The sequence below is a fragment of the Myxocyprinus asiaticus genome, chromosome 29 (genome assembly GCF_019703515.2).
Source record: "Myxocyprinus asiaticus isolate MX2 ecotype Aquarium Trade chromosome 29, UBuf_Myxa_2, whole genome shotgun sequence".
Classification (NCBI taxonomy): Eukaryota; Metazoa; Chordata; class Actinopteri; order Cypriniformes; family Catostomidae; genus Myxocyprinus; species Myxocyprinus asiaticus.
The window spans coordinates 21,770,358-21,786,948 of NC_059372.1; the positions used below are offsets into that span (position 1 = coordinate 21,770,358).

The window sequence follows — 16,591 nt, forward strand, 5'->3', positions numbered from 1 at the left end:
GCAGACTAACCTGAAAAGCTATGTAGCCTATTAGTGCCTTCACAGCTGTAAAGTTGGACATGTTCTGAGAACTGTAGATAATTATGTGTCACGAGCTGGGCTAGACCCCGGGTTGCTGGTGTGGTGGTTGAGAGATCTACCACTGAGCCACGGGAGTGGTAAAGTTGGACCCAAATGAAACACTTAAGGCAGTATTCCAGGAGATGTAGATTTATTTTAAAAAAAGTCCTTGCAAAAATGAATCAACAAAAGTTCTTCTCGGACCGAGGTATAAACCACATTAAAAAAAAAAAAAAACAATGGGCAAAACCAAAGGAGAAAATAAAACTCCACGAGGGGAGAAAACAAAGCCAGTGAACAATTACAATCAGTGAAAGGAACTCAGGATATCTTACTTGGGGTAGCTAGAGAGGCTTTAGCGAGACAAGGCAGGAAACACAGGGCAGAGACTCAAAAACCGAGTGAGGAACCAAGGGAAAAAAACACAATTTAAATACACTGGGGGAAACAAGGCACAGGTGAGCTGGATAACGCTAACAAGGCCACACGAGGAAGAACTAAGGTAGAGGAGAACACAGGGGACCTCTAGAGGCATGGAGACAAACTACAGGAGGTAGGATGCTGACAGGACCCCCTCCTCTAGGAACGGCTCCTGACGTTCCTTCCAGAACCTCCCGGCCTCTGGGTGCGAAACTCCCGGATCAAACTTGGGTCCAGGATGTCTTTGGCTGGAACCCAGGTGCGCTTCTCCGGCCCGTAACCCTCCCAGTCAACCAGATACTGCAGTGAGTTCTGGACCCTCCGGGAGTCCAGTATCCGGCAGACTGTGTAGGCTGGCTGGCCATCAATGATCCTGGGAGGTGGAGGGGGTCTGCGTGGGGGGGGCAAATGGAGAAGACAAAACAGGTTTTAGCAATGAGACATGAAATGTAGGGTTAATTCTAAGTGAACGGGGAAGAAACAAACGATAGGAAACAGGGTTAACTTTCCTTGCTATGCGAAAAGGGCCAATGTATTTCTGGGAAAGCTTCCTTGATTCGACCCAGAGGGGAAGGTTCTTGGTGGCTAGCCAGACTCTTTGACCAGCTCGGAAATTAGGGGCCGTCCGGCGGCGGCGGTTAGCCTGACGTTGGTATCTTTGGGAGGTCTGAAGAAGGGCACGCCTAACCTTCCTCCAGGTCTGCCGACAGCGTTGGACAAAACGCCGGGCCGAGGGAATGCCAACCTGTGACTCTTCCTCAGGGAACAATGGGGGGGTATACCTGAACTGGCATTCAAAGGGGGATAGTCCAGTGGCCGAGGACAGGAGGGTGTTGTGGGCATATTCTGCCCATATGATGTAGGTAGCCCAAGAGGTGGGGTTATTGGCCGCCATACACCGCAGAGTGGTCTCCAGATCCTGGTTAATCCGTTCTGTCTGGCCATTAGACTCTGGATGGAACCCAGACGATAGGCTGGCTGTGGCCCCAACCAGCTTGCAGAAGGCACCCCAGAACCAGGACGAGAACTGGGGCCCTCGGTCGGAGACAATATCCAGGGGGATTCCAAACACCTGGAAGACATGGTTCATGAGGAGCTCTGCTGTCTCTTTGGCCGAAGGCAATTTGGGCAGGGGAATGAACCGTGCGGCCTTAGAGAACCGGTCCACAACCACCAGGATGACAGTGTTGCCCTGGGATGGTGGGAGTCCCGTGACAAAGTCCAAAGAAAGGTGCGACCATGGCCTACGGGGAACGGGTAAGGGATGGAGCAGTCCCTGAGGTCGCTGATGTGTAGACTTTCCCTGGCTGCACATGGGGCAGGCCTCCACATAGACCTTTACGTCTTCCTTTATGGATGGCCACCAAAACCGCCGTTGGAGGAAGTCAAGAGTGTGAGCATTTCCTGGATGGCACGTCAAGGGAGACTCGTGACTCCACTGCAAGACCTGGGCCCGGGCAGATTGAGGGACGTACAGGCGTCCTGCCGGACCACCTCCTGGGTCTGGCTCTTGGGCTTGAGCTTCTCGCACCACCCTTTCCAGTTCCCACTGAAGGGGTGCGACAATACTAGACCTCGGAATAATCGATGCCAAAGGCTTCTCCTGTGTCTCGGGAGAGTAGGCTCGGGACAGGGCATCCGGCTTGACATTCTTGGTGCCGGGTCTGTAAGACAGGAGAAACTGAAATCGATTAAAAAACAATGACCATCGAGCATGCCGAGGGTTAAGCCGCTTAGCCTGCTGGAGATATTCCAGGTTCTTGTGGTCCGTCAGCACCTGAAAAGGGTGCTGAGCCCCCTCAAGCCAATGGCGCCACTCCTCCAAGGCAAGTTTAACTGCAAGCAACTCTCGATCCCCCACGTGGTAGTTGCGCTCGGCATCCGACAGGCGACGAGACATGAAGGCACAAGGGTGTAATTTCCCATCCTCACCCCTTTGTGACAGGATGGCCCCTACGCCCACCTCTGAGGCATCCACTTCTACCACGAAAGGTCTTTCTGGGTTGGGGATCGAGAGAATGGGAGCGGAAGTGAAGCGCCGCTTGAGCTCCTCGAAGGCCCCCGCTGTCTCTGGACCCCAGTGAACCTTGATTCCTCCTCCCTTGGTCAGCGCAGTTAAGGGGGCAACCACGGAGCTGAAGCTCGTAATGAACCTCCTATAGAAGTTTGCGAAGCCGATGAAACGTTGAACCTCCTTAACTGTGGCGGGAATAGGCCAGTTGAGGACAGCTTCACCTTCTTAGGGTCCATCTCCACGTGGCCAGGAGTGATGATGAACCCGAGAAACTGAGCCTGGGTTACGTGAAACTCACATTTCTCGGGCTTCACGTAGAGATGGTTGTCAAGGAGTCTCTGGAGGACTCTGCTGACGTGCCTCGTGTGCTCCTCCAATGACCCAGAGAAAATGAGGATATCATCAAGATATACAAAGACAAATTGGTTAAGCATGTCCCGGAGAACGTCATTTATCAGTGCTTGGAACACAGCGGGGGCATTGGTGAGCCCGAACGGCATCACCGGATACTCATAGTGGCCCATGGGGGTGTTGAAAGCCGTCTTCCATTCGTCCCCCTGTCGGATCCGCACGAGATGGTAAGCGTTGCGTAGATCCAGTTTAGTAAAAATGGAAGCCCCTTGTAGTAGCTCGAAAGCAGTGGCCATGAGAGGAAGGGGATTTCGATTCCAAACCGTGATCTTGTTGAGGCCACGGTAATCGATACAAGGCCTAAGACCCCCGTCTTTCTTCCCCACAAAGAAGAAGCCCGCCCCAGCCAGGGAAGTAGAGGCATGGATGATGCCGGCTTCCAATGATTCCTTAATGTAGGTATCCATTGCTGTGCGCTCGGGGGACGACAGGGAGAAGATCTGACCCCTGGGAGGGCAGGAGCTGGGGAGTAGTTCAATGGCACAGTCGTAGGGGCGGTGAGGAGGTAAGGAGGTAGCCCGGGACTTGCTGAACACTGCCTTGAACTGATGATAGGAACTGGGGACTCGAGACAGGTCGACAGACTCTTGAAACTCAGAACTAGGGGCTGAGGGACTCAGGTAGGTGAGATGGCAAGTGGAACCCCAGGTCCGAATGGTGCCAGCAGACCAGTCGATCCAGGGATTATGTCTGCACAGCCAGGGGTGGCCCAGGATAACAGGATACTCGGGGGAGTCAATAAGATAGAAAGTCTCCTCTTGCTGGTGTTGATGGATGGTAAGTCGCAGGGACTGAGTGGCCTCTGTTACTCTGCCAGGTTCCAGAGGTCTGCCATCCAATGCTGTAACTGCCTGGGGATGAGGAAGAAGTTGGGTAGGGATCCCAAGTTCCTTAGCCAAGGATAGATCCAGGAAGTCACCTGCGGCGCCGGAATCGATCATGTCCTGGACCCGATGCTGGTGGCCCTCCCAGGACAGAGTGGCTGGAACAGCTAGAACGGCATTAGTAGGAGGAGCTCTAATTTTCCCCATCACAGCCCTCCTGTAGCTGGGCGGGGATAACCGTTTCCCGAGAGCTCGAGCTCAATCTAGCTTTCTAATTGTTAGTTTACATATGTAAAATCCGTATCTAATAGGGATAGGCATGAAAACTCGAGGACTCGTGTATTCGGACGTGGCAGCAATGATCGATCATGAAAACGATGATAGATAGTGATCACGCATGATGTGACTTTTCACTTAATTCGAAATCTAGTGACAATTACCTGACAACTAAACACAAACGTGTCAAAGAGGGAGCTTTTTTTAATTTTGAGATTGATTACATTGTGACTTTGAGGGGTACATTGATTATCAGAGACTTCTCATGCCAAACAAACTGATACGACGCTGCAATACTATCTTTACTAGTTATGGGTCATTCATGAATGATTCTTTCATTTTGAATGAATCTTTTATGTGACTCAGAAGAACGAGTAGTCTCAGAGAGTGATTCGTTCATTTTGTGTTGGCCGCGCATGCGCATTGCGTTCGTTTGTTACGTGAAAACCGCATCGGCGCTGTACAGGAAACAGAAATTATTAGTTCACCTTTCAACTCTTTTGGTCCGAGTCGTTCGTTCTTTTGTCACGTGACAGCTGTATACGCTATACATTGCTCACACAGGAAATACAGAAATATAGAGTTTGGCTATAGAAAATGTAACATTTTAATTTAATTCTGCTCAAATGAACGAAATGAACTAAATGACTTGAATAAAGATTCGTTCATTTTGCTGAACGAGACTCAAAGATTCAAGTCAATAAAATGATCCGATCTTCACATCACTAATCTTTACAATAATCAAAAGAAAGAGAGTGTAATTAACCATGTCTCTGCAAAACTTTTGCTAAACATGCTTTAATATCATTTAATATAAGAACTTTGACTCATGAATGGATATTATTTAGTAAAAGTGAATGACTGTCACTGACAAAAAAAAAAAAAACAAACATTTGCACTGTACATAACAGATAACATTTGTATTAGATTTGCACTACGTATGTGTATGTGTGTACTCTATGTATGTATGTGTGTGTCTGTGTGTGTGTATGTACGTATGTGTATAATTATTTTTTTATTATTATCTATGTCTTGCTGCTGTTTTTGAATTGTTTTTGTATTGTTGTAAACTGGAAGCTCCTGTCACCAAGACAAATTCCTTGTATGTGCAAGCATACTTGGCAATAAAGCTGATTCTGATTCTGATTCTTCTGATTCTGACTAAACCTCCCTGCCCTGCGTGACATAACACACAACTGCATCTCGATGAAATGAATTAAGATTTCCGCACGCATTTCCAAGTTAGATATACGATATAAAGTGTCATTCCATTGCACTTTCCACAGCTGAAAGGTGGAAATTCAGACTCTCCGAGTTGAATGGAATGCTTCATGTATCACAGCAACAACAATACAAAGCATCGCGGCTTTCCTCACAAGACTGAACATTTGGGGACACACACACATACATACACATACACCAGGCACGTGTGGCAGTGTACAGCATGTGAGAGTTTCAAACAGCTAGACAGAGCGCAGTTAAATGGAACACAGTGCAGCATCTTCAAAACTGAACTTCAACTTAACACGCATATTAAAACGCAATGGTTATGGCATCTCCTGTTACTTGAAAATAGACGGTTCAGTCACTAAAAAAACTGGTGCGCACTTACTAAGATTACTACGGTAACCTGAAGGAAAAACAGACAGATGCGCATTGTGCACATTCTTTCAGAATTGGGCAGCGAATCTTCACATAATGACAAAATATGATGCATTATATTTTGATTATGCAATCTTTTGTACATTTTGTAAAATACTATTTTAATAATGAATAGACGATACACTGGAACAACAAGGCACAATGCAGCAGCCATAGACGTTTGTCAGACATGTTATTGTATATACAGTTTTGAACATGTAATTGCCCCTTGAGTACTCGATGAGTACTCGAGTAATTAGTCCGAATACTCGAGTAGACAAAATGGCCAAAATGCTCATCCCTAGTATCTAAATGCTATAACCTACATGAAATGTTTTAGTGTTGACTGAACAACTGATCCTGTTGATAGATTGAATTTATTGTTCTTGTGTAGGAAATAACGATGTCTTAGCAGCCACAAAATAAACTGTACCATACAAAAAGAACTACATGCAATACAAATAAACCTTTATTTGGACATACATTATAAATATTACAGTACACAAAAGTTCAATGTTCTCTGTAAAGCAACTATAAAACAGTATGTATTATATAAAAAAAGTACTTGTACAATTAATTTAATTGGTACTGAATTAATCCACACTGTTTTCCAAATCACCTTTTCCCCTTAAGGGAAGACATGCACATTCTGCAAAGACACTCAAAAGAAAGTGAATTGCAGGCAGGAAAATGCAGGAAAGAGGAAAATCAGAATACAGTTAATTTCAAATGCGATAAAACATCTCATCTCTGTGCATTTTTCATCTAATAATTATGGTCTTTCACTGTAGAATTATTAATTTAGCATCACAGCGTGAAAAGAGTTGAAAACATTGTCACTACTCACAGACAGTTCAGGAAAAACACAGTTCCTTTTTATACTCAGTAATAATGCCATTTGAAAACATGTGAAGCATTCACAAAGGCCAACGCTGAATATAACTCAAAATTTCTAATGGACTTTAAGCACACGTACGCACACCTGTTAGCACAATAATGCTATCGTTTATGTAATTAATTGCACTCCGTTTCTGGACGTCTATCGTAGCTGGACCGTAACGGTGGATAATATAAGTAATCCCCGCTGTTGACTTCTTGCCAATAAAGTGAAAAGAGCACACAAACAAATTATTCCAAAGCTTTTTCAAACAGATGTTCCTAAGTCAATCCTTCTGTAGGCAGCTGGTGGAAGAAGCAGCATCTGGGACTGGAGCGCTGTGCTTTTCGAGTGGTTTCTGATCATAACATTGCTGTTTTAGATAGAACTTTAGTTTTGCTTGATTATCAGGATAACCATTAACTGCACACATTGTCCGGGAAATTTTTAAGGCATCTTACAACATTTAAAAAGCAAGAATCTAACATGCAAGCAAGCAGTGACGTGCTACACACAAAACAGCAACCAATCGCACTTCTGCTAGCCAACCGGAAATTCCGCCCACCTTGCAAAATACATTGGACTCGCTGAGAATATTGTGGATTGTATACAAAAATTTCAGCGCATGCGCAGTACATAGTTGCAGAAAGCCGATAGACTGTTGTGTTAGTTTTGACAGATTAGACGATTAAACGAAAGTACGAAATCATAAATTCACAAATATTCTTAGCTATACAATTATTATAATAATATGAGTTAATAACAAACTTGTAATAATGTTCACTTTATATGTTTACTGCAAAGCAGTGAGTTGAAATTATCTCCTCAGAGACGGCCAGAGCCGTCTAAAAATTGTTTTCTGTTTACGGACGATTTCTGCCACCACTTCTGTGTGTTACGTAAGCGGTGACGTTGCCAAAGGTTTGGTCTATTTGGCTACAAAAAATCTTAAAATCTTAAAGGGATAGTTCAACCAAAAATGAACATTCTCTCATTATTTACTCACAGTCATGCCATGCCAGATGAAGATTTTAAGAATCTATAATATTATCTATAATCTATAAATATCAGCTCTGCAGGTCCTCAAAATGCAAGTGAATGGATAGCAAAAATTTTAAGCTGACTTCAGTCGTTAGATCATTAGCTTCAGAAGTGATATGATAGGTGTGGGTGAGAAACAGATCGACAAATCCTTTTTCACTATAAATTCTCCTTCCTGCCCATTAGGTGGCGATACGCACGAAGAATGTGAATCGCCAAAAACAAAAGAAGTGAAAATGGAGATTGATAATATAAATTTTAAAAAAAGACTTATTTGAGTGAACTATTCCTTTAACTCCAATCTTTCAACTGGTTTGTCCATTATATAGGTTTAAATGCACAGTAATCTAACAATGACCTTTTGTAACACATGGAGAAATTATAAAAAAGTATGCACATTCAAACCAAGTTGGGTACAGGATACAATGCAGCAAAAAAATGAAAAATAGTCTTGTAAAATAGGGTTGTTTTTTCTGAAAGAAGTGCAACATTTCTCCCAATTGGTCGAAACGTCAAGAAAATGTTGGTACATTAATATCAATGTAGAAATATTTACTATTTTTTAACACATGCCCATGTATTAACTGAATTTTTGTGTGCCAAGGTACGAATATTCAAAGAGATCCATGACAACATCTACCTGAAATCAGAGTGTGTGGTTTCTGCTGACATGAAGAAGAACATGGTGCTTTTTCACTTTCCCAGCCTCAAAAAGCAGGCCAGCAAATTCAGGGAGCGAGCAAGACACTCATGCACACCACAAGAAGATTTCCATAAAAAGAACAACAGTGACTCTTCTCATTCTAATACATACAACTCTGAGGACACACCTGAGCCAGATTGTTGTGACCATTCATGGCAGGACAGCTACTGTCCGAATGATCTAACCTCACAGACTCGCACTTACAGTTCACAGTCCCCTGATGTGCTGCCTCACATTCAGACTCACCATCATACCATCTGTAACAACTCTGCCTCTGTCCAGGACTACAACCAGAGCAGAATCCCTTCTGCTGGGCCTCACAGTGCTTGCTGTGATTCCTCAAGTGCTTCCTCTGTTCCTCTCAGGAATTCCTACAACCCAACTGAGGACTGCAACACTTCATCAATCCCCTCTTTCCCACCATGCCCCCTTCCTCCACCTTTCAAAGGTGTTTCCAAAGCTATGTCTAAAACAGTGAAGATGACTCTGGTCATTGTGCTCGTCTATACCTTGTGCTGGTCACCCTTCTTCATCGTACAGCTCTGGGCTGCCTGGGACCCCAACCCACCTGACCAAGGTGAGAAACACAGCAGTCCTTACAAGAAAGATACAGTGGTTTTTGGAACTTAAACCAATATAAGAAAATATCAAGCCAAGTGACATTTTCTGTAAAGATTAATAGCATATATAATATTTGCACAATTTTTGGTTGTCAAAGTTTGTTGAACATATGAGTTGTCCATAATTAATGTGATGAGCTACACCGGAGTTCTGAGAAAAGGTTTACCACCATTTGTTTGCAAATGCTACTTGATTTTATATTTTGTAATTAATGCAACAACAAGTTTTAAATGTGGCTAAATGTCCTAATGTGTCTAAATAATTTTGGGGGCCATTTTGGAGGTAAAACCGTGAGTTACAGTTGAATGATATACATCAGGTTATTATTTATAGTAATTTATATAATAATAATTATTTACAAGAGCATTGAATCATTGGATTGTGGAGGTGCTTTATAATGGTTGCAAATTATCTAGAAGATGTGGAGTCCATCAATGCAATGAGTGAAGTCAGTGTTTACTGTAAATGCCCTCCATCTCTTGCTCTCTTTTTATTCTCTCTTAGACACCATGCATATTTAAAGGCCATGTCTTAAAGGGATAGTTCACCCAAAAATGTAAATTGTCTCATCATTTACTTATCTCTTATGCCATCCCAGAGTGTATCACTTTCTTTCCATACAATGCAAGTGAACTTTGAAGGTCCAAAAAGCATATAAGTTAGCATAAAAGTAATCCATATGACTCCAGTGGTTAAATCCATATCTCCAGAAGCGATATGATAGGTGCTGGTGAGAAACAGATTAATATATAGAAGTCCTTTTTTTACTATAAATCTCCATTTCCACATTCACTTTTACATTCTTCTTTTGATTTTGGCAATTCACATTCTTCTTGCATTTCACCACCGACTGGGAAGGGAGGATAATTTTTAGTGAAAAAGGACTTAAATATTGAACTCATCCACACCTATCATATCGCTTCTGAAGATGTGGATTTAACAGCTGGAGTCATGTAGATTACTTTTGTGGTGCCATTATGTGCTTTTTTTAGCTTTAAGTTTCTGGCCACCATTCACTTGCATTGCATGGACATACAGAGCTAAAAGTATTTGTTTGTGTTCAGCAGAAGAAAGAAAGTTATAGACATCTGGAATGGCATGAGGGGGTGAGTAAATGATGAGAGAATTTACATTTTTGGGTGAACTATCCCTTTAAGACCAATAAATAACCAGTTTCCATCCCCTGCTGCTCTTTTGTTTCTAACCAGATGTTGATATCTCAGCAGCACCACAGACCTCTCTCAGCTGCTTTTTGCACTGTGTACAAACATACAGTGCATTCAGAAAGTATTCAGACCCCTTCATTTTTTCACATTTTAAGTTGCAGCCTTATGCTAAAATGATTTAAATTATTTATTTTTTCACATCAATCTACAATTCATACCCCATAATGACAAAGCAAAAAACAGATTTTTGATAACTGCAAATTTATTAAAAAGAAAAAACTAAAATATCACATTGACATAAGTATTCAGACCTTTAACTTAGTACTTAGTTGAAGTACCTTTGGCAGCAATTACAGCCTCAAGTCTTTTTGGGTATGATGCGACAAGCTTTGCACACATGGATTTGGGGATTTTCTGCCTTCTTCTCTGCAGATCCTCTCAAGCTCTGTCAGGCTGGATGGGGACCGTTGGTGGTCAGCCATTTTCAGGACTATCCAGAGAAATTCGATTGGGTTCAAGTCCTGGCTCTGGCTGGGCCACTCAAGGACGTTCACAGAGTTGCCCTAAACCACTCTTGTGTTGTCTTGGCTGTGTGTTTAGGGTCATTGTGCTGTTGGAAGGTGAACCTTTGGCCCAGTCTGATGCCCTGAGTGCTCTGGACCAGGTTTTCATTAAAGATAGCTCTGTATTTTGCTGTGTTCAGCTTTCCTTCAACTCTGACCAGTCCCCCAGTCCCTGCCGCTGAAAAACACCCCCACAACATGATGCTACCACCGCCATGCTTCACCGTTGGGATGGTATTGCGCAGGTGATTTGTGGTGCCTGTTTTCCTCCAGACGTTTGGAATAGAGGCCAAACAGTTCAATTTTCATTTCATCACACCAGAGAATCTTATTTCTCAGTCTGAGAGTCCTTTAGGTGCTTTTTTATGTGTTTTGCACTGAGGAGAGGCTTCCGTCTGGCCACTCTGCCATAAAGCCCAGATCGGTGGAGTGTTGCAGTGATGGTTGTCCTTCTGCAAGTTTCTCCCATCTCCACACATGATCTATGGAGCTCAACCAGAGTGACCATCGGGTTCTTGGTCACCTCTCTTACCAAGGCCCTTCTCCCCCAATTCCTCAGTTTGGCTGGGCGGACAGCTCTAGGAAGAGTCCTTGTTGTTCCAAACTTCTTCCATTTAAGAATTATGGAGGCCACTGTGCTCTTGGGAACCTTCAATGCAGCTGACATTTTTTGTAGCCTTCCCCAGATCTGTGCCTATATATATATATATATATATATATATATATATATATACATTTGCAAAGTTATCAGAAATCTGGTTTTTGCTTTGTCATTATGGGGTATGGAGTGTAGATTGATGTGGAAAAAAATAATAATTTAATGCATTTTAGCGGTATGAATGTACCCTTCGCTAACAGTCTTGTGGAAGGGGCATTCGTGAAAAATGACATTTTCTTACTTTCATTTGGAATGACCCTTCGATTGTCGTCAAGGGGGCGGACTGGTCATAGGGAGAACCGGGACTTTTCCCAGTGGGCCGGCCGCGAAACTGGCCGAAGCGGGCCGCCGTGTTATGCCGAATGTTATGTCCACAGTTTTCCTGAGTAACCACTGGGTGGCGCCATGATGATTCTAGTTGCCTGTTTTCTGTTTCTGGTCTCGAGAAGCACTTTAAAATAAAACTTCAAAATGATCGATCCAGACTGAGAGCAACACCATTTAAGTTTTGGAGTAAAAATTAATTAATACTGTTGTTGGTTGTCATTACAACTCGAAGTAGTTTATAATATCAACGTAACTAATCTCATGACATATACGCACTCATGTGAGGCACTGTCATTAATAAACGGTCATCTCGACTCTGTAAAGTATTGGCATTATACAGTCACATATTTTGTTTTGACCATTTTTACAAATGTAATACCTTAAACATTACATTACCACTAAGAATATACGCCGATGTGAGTCATACCACTGGAGACCGGAAATTGAAAACAGTCGAATCGTGGAACACTTCCGCGTTCAGGCGAAAAGTGGATTCGCTGCCCGGATCAATGGAAAAAGCAGCCAGAGCGCTGAGCCTCTGCGCTTGCGCGTCTCGCAGACCGGTCTCGAGCTCTCAACCTCACATCTCACATTACAGCGCTGCGAGGACCAGTGAGAAGCACGGCGCGAGTCACATTTTAATTCGGCACAGAATTCTCGTGTGTAAACCTCACGGAGAGCAAACAGTAAATGGCCCGACAAAACAGCATTGACGCTGAGAATGCACAGACATAAATTAGCAGACTTTTCACACATCACCACCTTTATCATGAATTTACTATAGTAACACTAACTGTATTGACTGTAGTATTTTAGGCAGAAATATATTCATGATAAATATTATATTACTACTAAAGCTCTATTACATTTATAATAGGCTACATTAGGGAAGTGAGGGAATATTATTAATATTTGTTACAACTATGGCAGTTTATACATTTTTTTTATTTTAATTTTATTTTGTATTAATAGTTTTAAATGTGTTTAGGATACTGTTTTTCTTTACAAAAACGCCAAAATTTGTTTTATAGAAATCATGTTACATTTTACCATGGTAGTGACGATCCATGTTTGATTTTACCTGAGGTTACCATGGTTTTGTTACATTTTTATAAGGGCAAATGCAAAATAGAATAAGAGCTTTAAAGCCCTAAAGATTTATGGACAAAGCTAGTTTTCCTTCTGTGTAAAATCTGTTATCTTTTAATACAAAAAGAAAAAAAGAAAAAAAAAAAGAAAGAAAAAAAAAGAAAGTTTATTGATTGTTTCCTGAATGAAAATAAAATCCATGATTAAAGTAAAACCTTATGTACTTTATTCGACAAGTTTAAGTAAATAAACAACGCAATCCCTTAAAGTAGTCAGTTTTAATATTTCAAAATTTAATTAGCCTTATTCAGGGTTTATTAAACTAGCCAGCTGCAGGTAACAAAAAGTAAAAAATAAAAAAAAAACACCTTAGACTTGACTTGGACTTGTGACCAAAGACATGAGACTTGACTTAGACTTGGCCTTGAAAGACTTGAGACTTGACTTTGGCTATGTTCAGACTGCAGGCAAATCAGATTTTTTCTCAAATCAGATCTTTTCAGGCAGACTGTCCGCACTATTAATTGCAAGTGATCAAATCAGATTTGCTCATTCAGACATAACCAACCTATCTGCATGGGTTGCTTTGGTAACGATGTAGGCGTACCCACGTGACGATGCTTTTAAAACAGATGCGGGAAAAATGGAGGTGCATCATCGCGCTCTCCAAATAAGCGCCCTGTCCAGTCACGGTGCAGAACTCCTCCGTCGCACAAGAAAAACTCAGCGATGGAGGAGACTGGTAAATATTGTGATGTTCCGTGCCGCAGTCACGGCCGGCTTATGAATACTTCCGGCATTTCTGTCACCAATTTTTGATGTCATCGTTGTGTGTTGTGTTAAGAGTGATGCAAAAGACCATTTGAAATCCGATTTGAGCAGCCAGAGCATCCGGACTGAGACGCATCTGAAAAAATCTGATTTAAATCGCATTTGAAACCACCTGGTGGTTTGAATCAGATTCGGAAAAATCCGATTTCATGTGTTTTTTTGCTGTCCAGACTATCAAAACTCATCTGGATACAGACTCAATTTGCAAAAAATCTGATTTTTAGTGGCAGTCTGAACATAGCCTTAGACTTGGCCTTTAAAGACTTGAGACTTGACTTGGACTCCACCTCAAAGATATGAGACTTGACTTGGACCCCACCTCAAAGATATGAGACTTGACTTGGACCCCACCTCAAAGATATGAGACTTGACTTGGACCCCACCTCAAAGTCTTGAGACTTGAGACTTGACTTGGACCTCAGGGACTTGTGAACATGTCTGTGGATCAATTATTTACCTCTAAAGCACGTATTCTAACAGTCTCTCCTCAGCAGTTCCCTGTCACTTTTAACTTTCTTTTCTAATGATAAAAGGCAAATATCAATAAAACTTATAATACCGTTTGCAAATATGCAGATATCTCTTTTAAACAGATGTAATTCACAAACCTCACGAAAATCCAGCGTTTTCTTCCTGTCGAGCGCTCATCTAATATCTTCCTCTGAAGTGCATATTCTATCAGCCAGAATCAAAACTTCAGGATCAGGATCAAAAGTTCCTCTGATTCACAAATCATGATGGTCAGTGGTCACAATCCAAGCAGGTGATCCAGGCTGTGTAAACTATCAGGAGATTGCTGCTGCTCGCTGGATCCGCACGAGCGCGTGAGTGCAACCAAAGTCTTTCTAGCAAGTCAGTCCACTGTCGGCCATGTTTGGAACACTCTCGGGAGGCTATTTCGAGTCATGCCAGTGCAGCTCCTTTCTACTTGAATGGGGAAAGACTGAAATCTCCAAAACAGTTGTTCAAGATTACGATCAAAGAACATATTTCAAATCAGCAGTAAAATCTGACAACACTGGTATCATAAATGGTGCTTCTTTACCTCAGATTACACACACACACACAAAAAACACAATTTTCCCAGCTTTTATAGCTAATGAGCTTCCGAGTTCTCGAGTTGATTGACAGGTGATGTCTGTATCTAAAACGTGATTGGCTCTTTTACCTGTAAGGTGGAACATCCTATCTACATCCGTTGGCTGCAGTTGGGCGTTCTAATTTTTCACATTCATTTTAATAGAAGTGGCCCATCTCTGCTAAATAGTCTCTGGTGCAACTTCAAGGTAAAAGCGGTTCACGTGTGCTATGAGTAAATGTCTTATTTACTATGCACTGTATGTACAATAGGTTTGATTAGGTATTTTTTGAGTAAATGGGATTGCTAATGTGGACATGCCATCCATGGTTGCTGGACTACTGTGTGTAAGGCAAGGCAAGGCAAGGCAAGGCAAGTTTATTTATATAGCACCTTTCATACACAATGGCAATTCAAAGTGCTTTACATATACATTTAAAAAAATAAATAAAGACAAGATACATAAAAAAATAAATAAAAAACAATTAAGAACTTGAAATAAGAATAAAAAGTAATACATTGAGAAAAAGTTATATAAAAATAAAATAAAAAGAATAAAATAGCATAAAAATCAGGAGAACGGGTATTAAAGGAATAGTTCACCCAAAAATGAAAATTTGCTGATAATTTACTCACCCTCAGGCCATCCAAGATGTATCTGAGTTTCTTTCTTCATCAAAACAGAATTTAAGACTTTTAGGATTTCATTTCAGGCCTCCTCCTCTAAACAATGCAAGTGAATGTCCTCCATTTTTGATGGTACAAAATGCATATTTAGGGTGGATCAAAATAATCCACATGACTCCAGTCGACAAATAAAGGTCTTCTGAACCCAAACAATTGATTATTTTTAGAAACAAAACAATACTTATATACTTTTTAACTACAAATGTTCGCTTCAGTACATCTCTGTTACGTGCGCTCATGAGAGGAATGACGTAAGCTTGTTGGTAAGGTCACGCGTCACGTGGAGGAGGAGTCAAGAAGCGCGTCATTGTTTACAAGAGAAACTTGTGCCATTCACAAACCAAAACAGTCCAAAACAATTTCAAAACAATATATATATATATATATATATATATATATATATATATATATATATATATATATATATATATAAATCATTTCCAAATAATAACAAATAAAAAAATAGTGTAAACAATGACGCGCTTCCTGACTCCTCCTCCACGTGACGCGTGACCTTACCAACGAGCTTACGTCATCCCTCTCATGAGCTCAGGTCACAGAGATGTACGGAAGCAAATTTTTTAGTTAAAAAGTATATACGTATTGTTTTGTTTCTAAAAATAATCAATCATTTGCATTCAGAAGACCTTTATTTGTCGACTGGAGTCATGTGGATTATTTTGATGCACCCTAAATATGCATTTTGGACCGTCAAAAAATGGAGGAAATTCACTTGCATTGTTTAGAAGAGGAGGCCTGAAATGAAATCCTAGAAGTCTTAAATTCTGTTTTGATGAAGAAAGAAACTCATCTTGACATCTTGGATGGCCTGAGGGGGAGTAAATTATCAGCAAATTTTCAGTTTTGGGTGAACTATTCCATTAAGAGCACGACTTAAGCGAATTGAAAAAGCAGAGAACACGAAATGATCCAAATCATTATTGAATTTATTTTCCTTTAAATTTAGTCTCAAAAGTAGATCTCAGAGTACCCATGATCAACCAATGCCTACACTGTGTATATAAAACAAGAAATAAAAGAAAAATGAATATCTAATCTGAATTAAAAGAATCTGCTATCTATCTTTTCCTAAACTAGGGGCGCCCCTGTCTGAGTGGAGACACCAAAAGAGATGAGGTTTTTCCTTCTTCCTGATATATTAACAATTTCTTCATGTGCAAATAAATTACAAAAATTTGATGACGAAACAAAATTCAGAAGAAATTGCTATCTACCATTTAAAATACAATAAACAGATTGTAATGTTTCAGCATACTCAAAAATTCTAGAGAACTCTGTGTTTC

The 16,591-nt window shown here is 41.3% G+C and overlaps 1 protein-coding gene across 1 annotated transcript in view; it reads left to right on the forward strand.

The window, feature by feature from the left end:
* LOC127420085 (vasopressin V2 receptor-like) overlaps nt 1-16,591 on the forward strand; it is a 59,492-nt gene that overhangs the window by 42,037 nt on the left and 864 nt on the right. Inside the window, exons 5-6 of the mRNA XM_051662066.1 lie at nt 8,169-8,282; nt 8,427-8,844. Coding sequence (XP_051518026.1) covers nt 8,169-8,282; nt 8,427-8,844 — 532 coding nt within the window. The remainder of the gene's footprint in view (nt 1-8,168; nt 8,283-8,426; nt 8,845-16,591) is intronic.